Source organism: Electrona antarctica (genome assembly GCF_951216825.1).
Source record: "Electrona antarctica genome assembly, chromosome: 8".
Classification (NCBI taxonomy): domain Eukaryota; kingdom Metazoa; phylum Chordata; class Actinopteri; order Myctophiformes; family Myctophidae; genus Electrona; species Electrona antarctica.
Window position 1 is genome coordinate 23,660,608 of NC_136789.1, and position 15,233 is coordinate 23,675,840.

Consider the following 15,233-nt stretch of genomic DNA (forward strand, 5'->3'; position numbering starts at 1 on the left):
TTGACAAATACGGTGAGGTCGTATTTTCTGCCTCGCTAAATAAAGTTTGGAGCATCTTAAAGTGAGTTGCAAGTCCCTGCTTTCTTTTTAATGTTTTATTAAACTATATCTAGGAAGGGGGAAAGTACATTATGAATTATTCACTTAAGCCCCACTTCAAATAGTGAAAATAGAATATGTGCTACTTTGACAATTCTTTATTTATTTTTTGGGGGAAAATGCAATTTTGGGGGAAATGTCATTGCAATTATATTAAAAAGAACATGTACTTTGTAATTTGTACTTTCGAATAGCCTACTTAAGTATTGTAAAAAGCATGTACATTTGAATACATGAAAAGCAAAGTTCTGAAACGGAGTCACTTGTAGCCAAGTGATATTTTACCACGAGAATCTATAGCCTACTTTAACTCAAGTACTGGGGTGGAGTACTTCCATATCGCTGAACTCTGATACGTCTAGCTATGCCAGACTGACGTAACTGTACAGGAGCAGACAAGGGTGTACTGAGTGGTAACATTAAAGGGAAGATCTGGTATCAATTTATTATTGAAATGCAACATTCTTTCACAGCCAAAACATTACCAAAGTGGGGACTATAGTTTGGGAGAAACCGAGGAGGATGGAGGAATGGCACAGCATGAGAGAGGGAGAAGGGAATAGAGGGGGAGAGAGAATGAGAGAGCGGGCGAAAATTACAGAGTGATGAAGGGAGAGAGAACGGAGAGGGATAAAGCAAAGGGGAATGAGAGAGAGAGAGAGAGGGAGAATGGGAGAGGGACAGTGGGAGAGAGCGAATGAGAGAGGCATAATAGGGCCCAGTATTAATTACCAACATGTGTGGGAAAGAGGGGAGAGAAATCAGACGCCTCCCTGCCTCTCTCTCTCGTCATTCATCTGTCTGTTATTCATACGTGTCCATTTGGCATACACACAAACAGCTGGCCCCTGATGTCTCCATACATCTCTCTGTCTCTCCCACTCTTGCCACCCCCCCCCCCCCCCCCCCCCCCCCACACACACACACACACAATTATTATGCTCTAATCTTAAGAAGGATATAATATGCTCTAATCTTGGTACATAGTTAGGATTGTTTCTCTTTAGGTATACTGTCCAAAAGGTTGCATGATTTGAAAAAACCCAGAAAGGTATTCCCATGTTAATCAAGCCTCTTGGAAATGTAACTCTGGGTGACACTTTTGTTTTATGTTATTAAGAATCTGAAAATGTAATTTATAAGGGCTTTGTCGCACAGCCTTATGGGATATACAGTATATGCCGCAAAGGAACAGCTACAGTAGGAACCAAGTCAAGGAGTCTTATGGTCCCTATACTGACTTGAGTCCTAAGCAACAATATTTTCTAATAGTCGACCAACTCAAATATAAAGGCTTTCTTGCCAATGACATCTGACCACTTAACATGACAACAATTATTAGTCCTCCAGAGTTTATCCAAATTTCACGTAAATCGGTACACATGATCTTTATCGTCATGTGATCAAGCTAGATTCAAGACGAATCTCTGTTTTCTATCGTGGTTGGCTAAGATTGACATCTAAAGTTTGCAGGTGTGGCCCGTGTGGAACAAAATCCCTGAAATCATGAACGCAGCGTCATAATAAATCCTCTACCTACAACACACTACAAGTTCTATCGACAGTAAGTCATTGTCTATTCTATTGGCTATTAACTGCTGCTTATATGCTCACTCAATACCAAACAATGCACGTCCACAACAAACGTTACTGACCTGGTGGAGATCGATCGTGTTCCAGCTTGGATGAACGAGACTAACGTAGTTAGTCAGAACATTCCTTTTATTCTATTTCTCCCTTTCCCCATCCCTCCCCCCCACAGTTATCGTTCCTTCTTCTACCGTAGAATACTGCTTTTTATTTGTATTTATTGGTGTCACTATGAAAACAAATCTTCCAAGGTTTTAAAGAAAATAATACCATGTCCATGATAGTCTATAGCTATTTCGTTGGGGTCACAATTTCAATATCCTCACGGCTGGGCCCACCAGTGGTCCCTGGCCCACAGGTTGAGACTCGCTGATTTAGGTCACTGTTCTCGTCCCGTCTGTCCGCACATGTCAAACTTTCTTTGCTGGACATGCTTGTTTGCAATCTGTGACGCCCCCTCCCTCCTTCCCTCCCTCCCTCCCTCCCTCTCACCCTCTCCTACCTCCCTCTCTACCTCCCTCTCCACCCCCCTCCCTCCTTCCCTCCCTCCCTCCCTCCCTCCCTCTCACTCTCTCCTACTTCCCTCTCCACCCCCCCTCCCTCCCTCCCTCCCTCCCTCCCTCCCTCTCACTCTGTCCTACTTCCCTCTCCATCCCCCCCCCCTCCCTCCCTCCCTCCCTCCCTCCCTCCCTCCCTCCCTCTCACTCTCTCCTACTTCCCTCTCCACCCCCCCCTCCCTCCTTCCCTCCCTCCCTCCCTCTCACTCTCTCCTACTTCCCTCTCCACCCCCCCCTCCCTCCTTCCCTCCCTCCCTCCCTCTCACTCTCTCCTACTTCCCTCTCCACCCCCCCCTCCCTCCTTCCCTCCCTCCCTCTCACTCTCTCCTACTTCCCTCTCCACCCCCCCTCCCTCCCTCCCTCCCTCTCACTCTCTCCTACTTCCCTCTCCACCCCCCCTCCCTCCTTCCCTCCCTCCCTCCCTCTCACTCTCTCCTACTTCCCTCTCCACCCCCCCCCCCCTCCCTCCTTCCCTCCCTCCCTCCCTCTCACTCTCTCCTACTTCCCTCTCCACCCCCCCCCCCTCCCTCCTTCCCTCCCTCCCTCTCACTCTCTCCTACTTCCCTCTCCACCCCTCCCTCCCTCCCTCCCTCTCACTCTCTCCTACTTCCCTCTCCACCCCCCCTCCCTCCTTCCCTCCCTCCCTCCCTCTCACTCTCTCCTACTTCCCTCTCCACCCCCCCCTCCCTCCTTCCCTCCCTCCCTCTCACTCTCTCCTACTTCCCTCTCCACCCCCCCCTCCCTCCCTCCCTCCCTCCCTCCCTCCCTCTCACTCTCTCCTACTTCCCTCTCCACCCCCCCTCCCTCCTTCCCTCCCTCCCTCCCTCTCACTCTCTCCTACTTCCCTCTCCACCCCCCCCCTCCCTCCCTCCTTCCCTCCCTCCCTCCCTCCCTCTCACTCTCTCCTACTTCCCTCTCCACCCCCCCCCCTCCCTCTCTCGCCCTCGCTTCCATTGTTGCTCTCTTCCTCTGCACACGGCTCGCTTTTCAACTGGCTTCCAAAATTGGGCCAGAACAGGACAGAGCTAAGGCTCGCTGTCTGCCAGCCATGAGGTCATGACAGAGTTGTTTGGTGCGTGCGTGCGTGTGCATGTGTGGTTGTGCAGCTATAACTCTGTCTGCACGATTTCATATCAGTAGGCGCGCACGCACACAGCTGTAGCCTACACGTGTTGACTATGCTCACTTTTTGCGTGTGTGTGTGTATGTGTGTGTCACTGTGTGTGTGTGTTGCCTAACAACAATAAGCAATCCAGACCAGATGTACTCCTGCTGATAACAGACTTAGATGCTGTGTGTGTATTTTTACTTTAATGTGGGGGAGGGCGGGTCCCTGTCTCCCCCTGGACGGTAGGCAGTGAAACAGTTAGCATTCCCATTCAGCCACACATCAAAGTACTGTACAGTACATAGTAGTGCGTGCCGAAGGTGGATGCATTCTGGGAGCTGTGGTGTTGCTACAGTATGTTCTGCTCCGTTATCGGGAGGGACTCACAGGAAATTAAGAGGGTGACATCACTGCAAGAACCTGTGGGCCTCGGTGGAACCGCCAACGTTCGGATAAAGGCAGTGGAGGTTATTCCTTTATTTCAGTGGTTTTAAACCTTTTTTTATATCTAATTAATTCGGCATTTGAGCCACGGACCACCATTTGATGAGATGTAACCTCTCAGAACCAATTTATTTACTTTTATTGTCGTTGGATAGGATTGTCATAATTCCATGCTGTACTGAGGGTAGGAGAGATAACAGGCAAACGATCAAAATAATATTTCACGTTCTGTAATTGTGTAGACCTCTTGTAAAGTAATGCGGATGTTAACAATAATTTAACTCTTGAAAACCAAGGATCCATTTTACGCTCTCAATAGATCTAAAAAAAGATCTAACAAGGGTCCATTTGGTTACCAACTCTCCATCATTTAGCTGGGAACCACCTATTTTAGTGTACATTACCCCTGAGCAGGGGCTGGTTCGGAGCGTGGTGTTTGGGGTACTCTCCCGGGGTTCAGGGTACACTCTCCGAGTTGCAAATGCATACGGATCTACTGTATTTAGTTCCAAACTATCAATCATTTAGCTAGAAACCCCCTGGAAACCCCCCCCAAGGACCTCTGGGGGTCCCCAGACCCCACGTTGAGAATCAGTGCATTACCTCATCAACGTTTTCATTCTTCCATTCAAGCATCATTCTTTCAACACGCTCCCCATTTGGCCGTTTGTGTTCCACATTAAAATCTGTTCTGCACTCAATTATCGCAGCCTAAACAGGAAGTGCAAGCGTGCTGGTAAAACTTCCTGTGCCAATGCTTCCTGCCATGGCCTATTCTGACACATCCAGGGCCTTATAAATTATGTTTCATTTGTTTCCAAATTCGGATTTCTAATGATACATTTTTTTTGGGGGGGGAGGATTTGGATTGTATGTATTTTTGCCCATTTTCCCTTGTTAATAAAAAAATCATTTGATTAGCTAATCTGCCTTGAATTTATGATGTGTTTGTTTCATTTATTAAACCAGTGGTTCACAAAGTGGGGTCCCGGGGGTTTCAGGGGGTCCCTAGCAAAATGAGGAACGGTTTAACCACGTTAAAGGTCCCTGCACACTGGACGCGTTTTTGGATTTTTAGCTGCGTTTTTCCATCGGTTTTCTGAAAAACCACCTTAACGCTTGGAACCCACCCAAAAAACGTCTGCACGCGCGCTTTATTGCGCTAATGGTTTGTGCACGACTGCTCTTGCCAAACCTGGCTACACCGGGACGTCAATACATTACATGCACACGGACAAACTTTGTGCGTGAGTGGAGCGCCTGTGCACGGCCAGTGAGAATGGCCGCATTCATTAACATGGAGTGGAAGTACCGGTAAATCAGTGTCCATGCGCCTATGCTTGTGCTGTTTTACATTTCCGCTAGAAAAGACTGAAGATCTACAAACTCACAGTCACAACGGATCACATTGTGGCGGGGTGGCCTGGCACAACATGTCAAATGGGGGTTAAGATATAAGTCTGGGGGTCCTTGACATGACAATGTTTGAGAACCACTGGTTTACTGTAAACTGATGATACACTCACACTTGCAAAGGAAGATCTCCCCCAAATTCCACAGACTTCTGTGTTGTTCTGTAATGTGAAATCCATGTTATTCTCACCATTCTGTGATTCTTGTTTTCTTGTGACCATGTTTTCTGCATTGCAAACTATGATGTTCACTGAGGCCCTACTCATCTTCTGTATAGTCTACAGAGATCATTGCATCACCATCCACCGCCTGGGGAATGTGTGTGTGCCCGCTGTTCGTGTGCGTGCGTTTGCGTTGAGGCAGGGGGGCTGCGGTGTGTGGTTGTTACAGTGTATTGTGCTGGAAGCCGGAAAATAAACAATAAAGGAATAATAAACAATAAAACTGTGTATGCAATCGGATTGTAGCCTCTAACTACATCACATCTACTCTCCTATCCTTTGTAAATTGTCCTCAGTTAACATGTAAAAAAATACGTAGAAATGTTATAATAAAACACTGACAAAATGCATGCATGACTGAAAGTCTGCACAAACAAGGAAGTTTCTATCCCTCAGAACAGGCCGTTGGCACAGTAATACTGTACATGCAGGCCAGCTGTGTGTTTAACACTATTTTACAACAGCTTCGAATGCAGCTCGGCCAATCATAATCTAGGACCGGATATATCCGTTTTATATAAACACAGTTCAACACTGCCAATCAGGAATTCAGAAATGTTTTTAGCTTGAGGCCAAAAAAGAGAAATTTGGTGAAGGGAATGATATATGAATTAATCCCTTAAGCCCTATTCAAATGGCACACCGCTCATTAAAAGTGTCTCTTAAACAAAAAATTTTGTTCTATTTTTGTACTTGACACTTTACTTAAATATGAACTTGACAGTTGTCTCTTAAACTAAAAATGTTCTTCTATTTTTGTACTATCTTTCCTACATCTGTGTATTTATAGTCTGTATATTTATAGTCTCAATGCACTTTAACTTTCATCTGGATAATTCCTCACTTGTATGTTCCACGTGAAAAATATGTATGAACTAATGATTGCTGGCTGTGTGACATTGGTTAACTAAGGGCCTGCCCCCTGTACCATAATGTGTACTTAAGCCTTACTGTGTTGCCCCCCTCGGGCTATGACCTGACGAAGATGTAACTTAAACATCGAAACGTTGTCACTTTTTATTTGCACCCTGTTATATTAAACTAAGGGCCTAAATTGTCTGAGCTGCTCCAGTGCCTTCTTTTTCGCATGTTACCTGTCCTGCTTCTGAGATGCACCAGACTGGCCTGCTATAGCTAGGCTAGAGGCGCGGCTGGAACTCCCTTCTACGCTCATTAAAAGTGTGTCGCGATGCAACTAACCAGCAACTGCAGTTTTCAAATAACGGTAGAGGAGTAAAAAGTACAATATTAGCCTCTGAGACGTAGTGGAGGAGAAGCATAAATTACCAAAAGAATCATACTTAAATAGCCGATGCATATGCATGTAGGTGCTCATGCGGCCTATAAAGTCCCTTCTTTTGGCCTTGTTTTCATAGACCTAGTTGCTCAGTTATTTCTCTAAAGATCTGGCAGCACTGCTGCTGATGACAGGGCCATATGCAGAGTGAACACAGTGTGTGTATACAGTAATAGACATCTACTGGGACTTCATTTCCTGTTTGGAGGAACTCAGGGGTCACTGGAAGGTAGCCAACTATGCGTCTCTCGCACTATATTTTCTCTGTAAAACTGTGTTTTCCCCGCAGCACAGCAGCCCCACCCACCCCCAGTCCATTATAGAGGGTATGCGCATGCATAAAGTGAATGGAAAATCAAGTGGCAAATCGAGTGGCAAAGTGAGTTTAACGTCGTTTAACGCAATCGGATAGGACTTTTCTGTTTGGATTTATGGGCTGTCAAGGCTAGAAAGTCGTTTTTTTCCCCCACTCACTCAGTAGGCGTTCCCGCATTACTTCCGGTTATGATGATGATGTCATGCGCATACCCTCTATACTGTACATTTATCCTATCCAAATCACAACTGCACAAAATGTATTGACTGTAAATCCCATATGGATTATGTGGAGTAGTTACAGCTTGTCATGCTGAAGGCTGGACAGGAACCACTACCGTAACTGTTATGGCTTCAACACTGTGAAAGACAAACATTTTCCACTGTGCAGTGTGCACTAGCTGTCCTAATTGTGAATTAACATTTTCTACAACAAATGAATATTTGTTTTGTAGGCTTGTTAGCCAACTCTCACAGTGTGTTATTGTGTACAAGCCGGACGCTTTCTACATTGCATAATGTCTGCTTATTTCATTGGATTTTATTGGATTGAATGAAGTGGATGAAGTGTTTTGGTTGCACTGCCTCCAGGAAATGGGTCAAACCAACCTTTCCCAGTCCATCACCTGATTCAAATTGTTACGTTGTTGTTGTTTGTCTTCGTGGTCACATACATTCAAAGGTGTACTGGTACATATTTCATGGAAAATTGCTTGTTTTTTAGTTCTCTATAATCCTTATCATTGCCTTTGACGTGCATACAAGTTAAAATATTCTCACCTTTTTAGCGCAAGGTGTGGAGTTGCACCACTCGTCTAATGCTTTGTTAATCAAGAGTGCTAAGAAATACAGCAGTAGCACTGGAAGTGCGAAAACCGCTTTCGGTGGCCTCCGTTTGCCGAGAGGTTTCTAAACGTCTGCTCCTGCAGCGACCTGTCTCAGTGTGATCACCTGATCGCTTATACTACAATGACCCTGACAATACTACACAGTACAGTACATCATGTTGACCTACTGTAGCCCCATGTCTTTATGAGGACTGAAGGACCTGTGGACACTCACCGAGCTGTGAGTCTTGGCAGTGACGGTGCGAACGGAGTCAGAGTCCCAGATGACCAGGTCGGCGTCGGAGCCCACGGCTATCCGGCCTTTCCGAGGGTACAGGTTGAGGATCTTAGCCGCGTTGGTGCTGGTCACCGCCACAAACATGTTCTCATCCATCTTACCGCTGGTCTGGGGTTGGGGGGAGGGGGGGGGGGGGTGTTCAAACAAACACATATACACAAAGGTTAGGTTAGGTTTCAAACAAATACACATACATGGGTTAGTTTGGAGAGCGATGGCGGATGGGAGAAATGTCAAGGTCGGATATTTGAGAGTTCCTGGTTGGTAATGGGAGACAGTGTTACGTGCTATATGTGTGGGTGAAGGACAGGGCAAAAAGAGAGAGAGACAGAGAGAGAGACATAGATAGAGACAGAGCATCTTCAAAAATTCCTTCATTCCTAATGCCATTATGGCACCAAATTATACCATGTCTCGCTAGATGTGTTTTTAATGTATTTGCCACTGTTGTCCTGCATTTTTGCGTTGTTGCTGTTGTTGCTGTTTGTTCTTACTGTTGTTTGAGACCGAAGACAAATTTCCACATTGTGGACAATAAATGAAACTAACTAACTAACTAAATACGGAAAGAGATACTTTGTGTCACATTATATAACATTACACATTACTTTGTTTATTCAGAGAAAAAAAAAGCCATAAATTCACATGGATTCTGACATCCTCATTTTGCAGGGCGGCCCCCAGATGGAAGAAATATGTGTGAAGTGACTTTTCTCACCACAGCTTTATCCCAGATGATCGCCATCCTCTCCTCCACGCCGTTCACCCCCTCTGGGATCTGAGTGAAGTCGTCCTTGCCGATGGCCTTCTGGGCCACGGAGAAGGTGCAGTGAGCACTGCCTGTCACGTTCAGGTCTCCACTGGAAGAGAGAGAGAGAGAGAGAGAGAGAGAGAGAGAGAGAGAGATGAGGAGAGGGTATAAATAAAAAGTGATGTGAAGACAGAGACAGAAAATGACATTAATATGGCAAGCTCCCCTTACCTTATAGTTTATCAAGCCGTGCATTGTCCTCGCGCCAAACGAGAAACATTAAAATGACACATAAGCTACCTGAGATGAAACACAGCAATTAATTCATCCTTTCAGACCGGAAAAAACTACTTTATATCAAAGGTTTTATTGCTGTTCCCACAGGGCCAAGCTGGAAAAAAGGTTACTTCACCGCAGCTGGAGATTCATGTACTAGAACACAACTTGGACAACAGTATAGGTGAGTTACCCCGTGCCAAAAGCCTCTCGTCTGCACTACAGTACAAACGGTTGTTGGGTGTTCTCCGTTTCCAGACCTACTTTAACTCTCTTACCAGATGATGAAGAGAGCCACTTGTGGAATAATAGCACATATATCATTGAGACGGCAAGCCAACAATCCCATTTTAGCAATATATTGAGATTAGTCAGTAGACCTGAAGGACACGGGGCTTTGGTTTTACCTACTCATTTCCTTTACGTACCTATTTTGAACGCAGTTGCAGAAAAGCAAATGCGATCACTTGGGGAATATTATAGTCCTGCAATTTCCCCTTTTTGGCAGAACAGAAAATACATGGACTTCATGGAGTGATCCTAGCCATACGACATGGAAGTATGTCCACTTTGTTTCATATTTTAGCATTATCCATATGTTCACAATGGATTATGTTGCTTGAACTTCTAATGTGCTTCTAAATGGACCCCAATGGGCCTAAAACCACAGTGGATCATCAGTTTCCATCTGGTTCCGTTTTCTGCGTCTATCTCGGTGACTCCTGCCACCTGGCTGTAGTCTCTCACCGAATCCATGAACCTCCTCTTTGGCGTGATCCTCTTCTCCTCTTACCTGGCACTCCTGTATCACCAGAATCCTTCTCCCGATGTACCCCTCATCCCTCCTTTCCACATGTCAAAACCATCTCAACCTAGCCTCTCTTGTTTAATCCCCAACCCTTCTAACCCTTCTAATAGTCATTTTTCAACTAAATGGGAGAAAACACCCCTTAAGAAGGATGAGGTAATCCCCAACAACGGACACAACAACGACGACAAAACAATATGGTGTGTGCATGCAGGTTCATGAGCACTTGATTCATGTCGCCGTTCCATTTTGTGCACCAGGACTGACAAAGGTGACCAGCAGGGGTCAGTGTGGTGAGTACCTGGCCAGCAGCGTGTTCAGGTAATCGGGGGTGGTGGGATCCGGGCTCAGGGGGGGTGATGTCACAAAGGACGCTGCCTTGGCCCAGTTCTTGCTCCAATAGTGCGTCCCGTCGGTGCCCAAGCTGGCAGTGATTGGCTCCCCAAACACGACGTTTCCTGAAAAAAAATGTGAATTCTATGTGAATTCATAATTCAACAATAGGGATTATACAAGGTTTATCTCACTGAAGTATTTGGGATAACTGTCTGCTTTGGTATGTAGCGGAGCAACAATGTCAAAACTCTGAAAAGCCCTAATATCACCCTTGGAACCTGGAAGGATTCCATTCTGGATCAGACGGGGGTTAGCCTTGCACTTAAAACTCTTGTTGTTTATCTGGTCAAGATATCACAATTTGAGCGAACCAGTGATGACATACATTCTGGAAAGCATAAGCAATAGAATGGCCAAACTCACACATACTGTATGTCCTAAAAGTGCCTACTGTATATATACACATGCTCTTACGTGCAGGTAAGTAAATACATTCAGCGAAATTCTGGAGACGTTGCATTCATTCCATATTTTATTACACTAACATTAACCACAACCAATTCATGATTTACAACCTTGCATACTGTATAACATTCTTAGCATCTGCATAGCATCTGTGAATAATCCTAACCTTAACTCAGACAGACACATGACATGCCTATGAAACTGTGGACATAAATTCTGTCCCCAATTAGGCAAACTGTCCCCAGTCAACTGATTTAATTTGAAACACACACACACACACACAACCATCTTTTGAGTTAAATGAACTGAGGATGTTCTCATGTAGTGTACAGTATGGGCCTCTGGCCTTCCCAATAATCTCCCTATGAGGAAAAACAGAGACAGCTTTGTGACAGTTCGACCACGGAGAAGACCTGAATGATAAAGGAAGGAATTCCTCTAAATGTAGCCTCTTTTGCACATGACTTCTTGCAGAGGAACTGTGCATTATCTGGTGTCTGGGGACAGATAACTAAAGCCTCATATAAGGTCATGGATGAAGCGTGGGCTATGTGCATTCCTCACATTATTAATGCACCAGGAACTAGGCAACACCGCTGAAGTGAGGTCAGATACCTTTATAGTAAGGACAACATTCCACTGAGTTTTATAACATTTGATGGTCTGGCATTGGAGCCTTTTTTATGCAAAAAAATTATAAAAACTACAAGAACATTAGACTAAAGTCCTGGGACTGCAAATGTTTTACAGTGTTCTGTTTTTTATTCACATTTCTTTTTACATTGGTGGTTTTTCGTTTCCGTCTGCTACATGACATGTTGGGCAAAGAAATGTATGTGTATCTTTTTTCCATGAATTTGTCATATGACAATGTCACACAAAGTGATGCGTAGTGAGCTGTGAAAATATACGATCTACAATGTAGATCGTATATTTTCACAGTTTTTTTTCATAAATGAAAATAATTAACAAGAGCTTGAAACTAAATAATAACTACATTGGATCCACTGGAATACACCCGACTGCGACAATAAGGAAGTTGCTCACAAAAGTTTATTGAAAATAATTGACATTTGTTTTCAGTGAACCAAATGCTGCAGCTGTACCCTTTTTCCTGGCCTGGGAGATGATGTCAGCGGCGCTCTTGCTCATCACGCGGGTGACGTAGAGAGGACAGTTGGTCTGGCTGGCGATGGTGATGGCACGGAACACTGCCTCTGCCTCCAGCTGCAGACAGGACAGGACAGGACAGGACAGGACAGGACAGGACAGGACAGGACAGGACAGGACAGGACAGGACAGGACAGGACAGGACAGGACAGGACAGGACAGGACAGGACAGGACAGGACAGGACAGGACAGGACATTTGGCTTACTGTACCTCCAGTCACTGATGATGAGGTTATACACTTAGGACCTGGCCAATGTCAAAATAATTCCCAAAGACAACAGTTATGAAAAGCAACTATCAGACACCAATTCTGATGCATTAGCATTGTATACGACTTTTTCCCTTTTCTTTTTTCAGAACACAATTTCAATAACAAAACTTAATTAATTCCGTAACATAATCGTTTTAGTCTTGAAACGATTGCGTAGCAAGCAACCTGCCTTACATTTAGAAAAGATACGCCCGGGCCAGCCTAGCAGTCCTGGCACCTAGGCTGCTAATCCAGCCTGACAGCGTGTCACAGGTTCGACTCGATGACCTTTGCTGCGTGTCACTCCCCATCTCTGTCCCCTCATTTCCTGTCAGCCTACTGTACACTATCAAATAAAGGCAGAAAAAGGCCCAAAAATATCTTACAAAAAAGGAAAGAAATAATAAAAATCCAAGATTGGTAGGTAGAGATCTCAATTTTCTGGTATGGAGAGACTAACCTAACCCTACGGACAACTATAGGATAATAACATTTTCTACTTATTACCTCTCTGACTCAATATCTCACATATGGTACAATTTGGTGCTCGAAGGTCAAGGTTGGCAACGAGCGTTACTGCTCAGCTATGCACACCTCTAGGTTGTCCTTGTTTTCAATATGCTGTACTGGTTCCCAACCGTATATATACGGACCCCGTCGCTAGGGGACACTAAGGGACCTTATCAGCCAGGTCCGTATATATATGGACCCCGCCGCTAGGGGACGCTAGGTGACCTTATCAGCCAGGTCCGTATATATACGGACCCCAACGTATACTCTGTGTATATAAGGCAGCTTTTAACATTGGTCCACTTGCAATGGCAACGCCCCGTCACCACCAGCTATGGGACGTAAAGTCTGATCACCGTTTTCCTCGGTTACAAGCAGGATTTTCTGGCGACAGGTAAAGAGTGTGTGCTTGTGCCAATGATACTAAAGTGTGTGTTGAGTGTGTGTGTGTGTGTGTGTGTGGGGGGGGATCAATCAATTGTGTTCCAACTAAACTAAGATAAAATGCTCCTATTAATCAGTATCACAATGAAAACTCAAGTTTGAAAGAAGAAATACCATATTTATTTGATATTAAAGGACCACTACACCACTTTTCAACCTATCTTCATATAACTGGTCCTCACTAATAATCATGATAAAATGCCACAATTATTTTCTATTCAGTCTGTCTCATAGGAGGGCTGTGGGCAGTTCAGAAACCCAGCAGTGACATCATCGAAAAATATTTATATTTGTATTAGAGTGAGAACGATGGCTTCCATTATCGTATTGCAACTTTTCAGGACTAGAAAGCCTGCAGTTTCTATTAGCTTGGATTCCCCATCGATGATGTCACTGGTGGACGAACTGCCCACATCCCTCCATATGAGACACAGACCGAGTAGAAATAAATTGTGCCATTTTATCATGATTATTAGTGAGGACCTATTATATATGAAGATGGGTTGAAAAGTGGTGAAGTGGTCCTTTAATGTTTATATAATGACAGTCTGCTGCATACACTTCCTGTATGGTTATGGGGTTCCAGTGTTGTGGTGGGCTCCACACAATCTGGAGACAATTGCACTCTTCCATCTTGGACTGTGGAGGAAGTGTCACGTCATCATGATGTACGTATTACGTAAGTGTTGATCCTCACCACTCCACACGATTCCATTACGCTATCACAGCACTTAACGCTCTAACATCAGGACCCCGAAACGCAAACCCCTCCCCCCACCCAGACATACATGGGAGAACCCACGCAGCTAAAGCACTTAGGTTGACCACGTGGTATCCATTCTGTTGTTTATTGAAATAAAATTAGTAGTAACAAGTGGTGAAACCAGGGAATGTTCACACTGGGACACTAATGGGTTTCACAGCAGATGTGTGTAACAAGAACAATGTGTGTGTGTACTGTAGACGGTAGACCAGTCCAGTAAATTCAGCGTAGCTCGGGTGAGCAGTGAAATGTGGTTGTACTGTGTGTGTGTGTGTGTGTGTGTGTGTGTGTGTGTGTGTGTGTGTCTCACCTCCTCTGGCCTGCTCAGAACATGCCCTTCTGGCCCTGTAATGCCCATCTGTAACATGCGAGCCTGCTCCTGTTAGACAAACAAGTAGAGAACAGCTGGTTAGCTCACAGATGGATGGTTGCATAATACTCATCGGTGTGTGCACGCATGCACGCACGCACGCACGCACGCACGCACGCACGCACGCACGCACGCACGCACGCACGCACGCACAACAGACCGGTCACGGTACATACATGTGTCACATAGTAACAGCGGAAAGTTCCGCATTTTCAACCAATTTCACAGTAGAGACTGGAATGTTGGGATGTGTGCATCTTTCACAGAGTCACAACCCGATGCAATATATTCCTCTATTAACCATTTAAGCACTATATATTTCGTCATATGATAAATAGCAACAGTTGCTAATCCACAAGTTCACAACACATTGTGAGCTTGTAGATAGAATATTTTTATTGTAAGCACAGCTGGTCAATGTTCTCTCTGCGGTGCTTTCACACCCACTTGCTGTAGTTGAGACCTGTTACTGATGGCTGTACTGATAACCTATCGTCCTGATTGGCTGCCTTGTGTCTAGGCAACCACACACTTTTTGCCTCTAGCTGACCTCTCAGCCGTGGGATATAAGGCAGCAGCTGGTAATTAATTGATGTCATCAATTCTTGTTTTTTGTATTATTCTTTCGAAATGTTTGGAAAATGGTTTCCTAATTTTTTATATATTCACCGATAATGACATACCCAAGTCTGGGATGCCAGGTTGAAAGCGTTGCCTTTTCCATGACCCTGTCAGACAGATCTTCTCCAGCTCGTGACCCGATCCACTGACTGACAGACGCTGCTTTATATCTTCATTGTTCTACCAATCCCTAAATGCATTGTCTTTTTATTTCCGTCGGTGAAAAGTGAAAAGTGTGCGGAGGACGGAAACAGCAGTGTTGAACATGTGCTGAATCAATGGGCCGCTTTGAACATCTG

General features: G+C 44.9%; 1 protein-coding gene across 2 annotated transcripts in view; it reads right to left on the minus strand.

Moving 5' to 3' along the window:
- The window catches only part of dpysl3 (dihydropyrimidinase like 3), a 75,425-nt gene that overhangs the window by 15,637 nt on the left and 44,555 nt on the right, over positions 1-15,233 (minus strand). For both annotated transcript variants that reach the window (XM_079508765.1, XM_079508764.1), the window contains exons 7-11: positions 14,254-14,322; positions 11,912-12,032; positions 10,306-10,462; positions 8,888-9,029; positions 8,107-8,277 (exon numbers count right to left, since the gene is read on the minus strand). In XM_079508765.1, the coding sequence (XP_079364891.1) occupies positions 8,107-8,277; positions 8,888-9,029; positions 10,306-10,462; positions 11,912-12,032; positions 14,254-14,322 (660 nt within the window). The remainder of the gene's footprint in view (positions 1-8,106; positions 8,278-8,887; positions 9,030-10,305; positions 10,463-11,911; positions 12,033-14,253; positions 14,323-15,233) is intronic.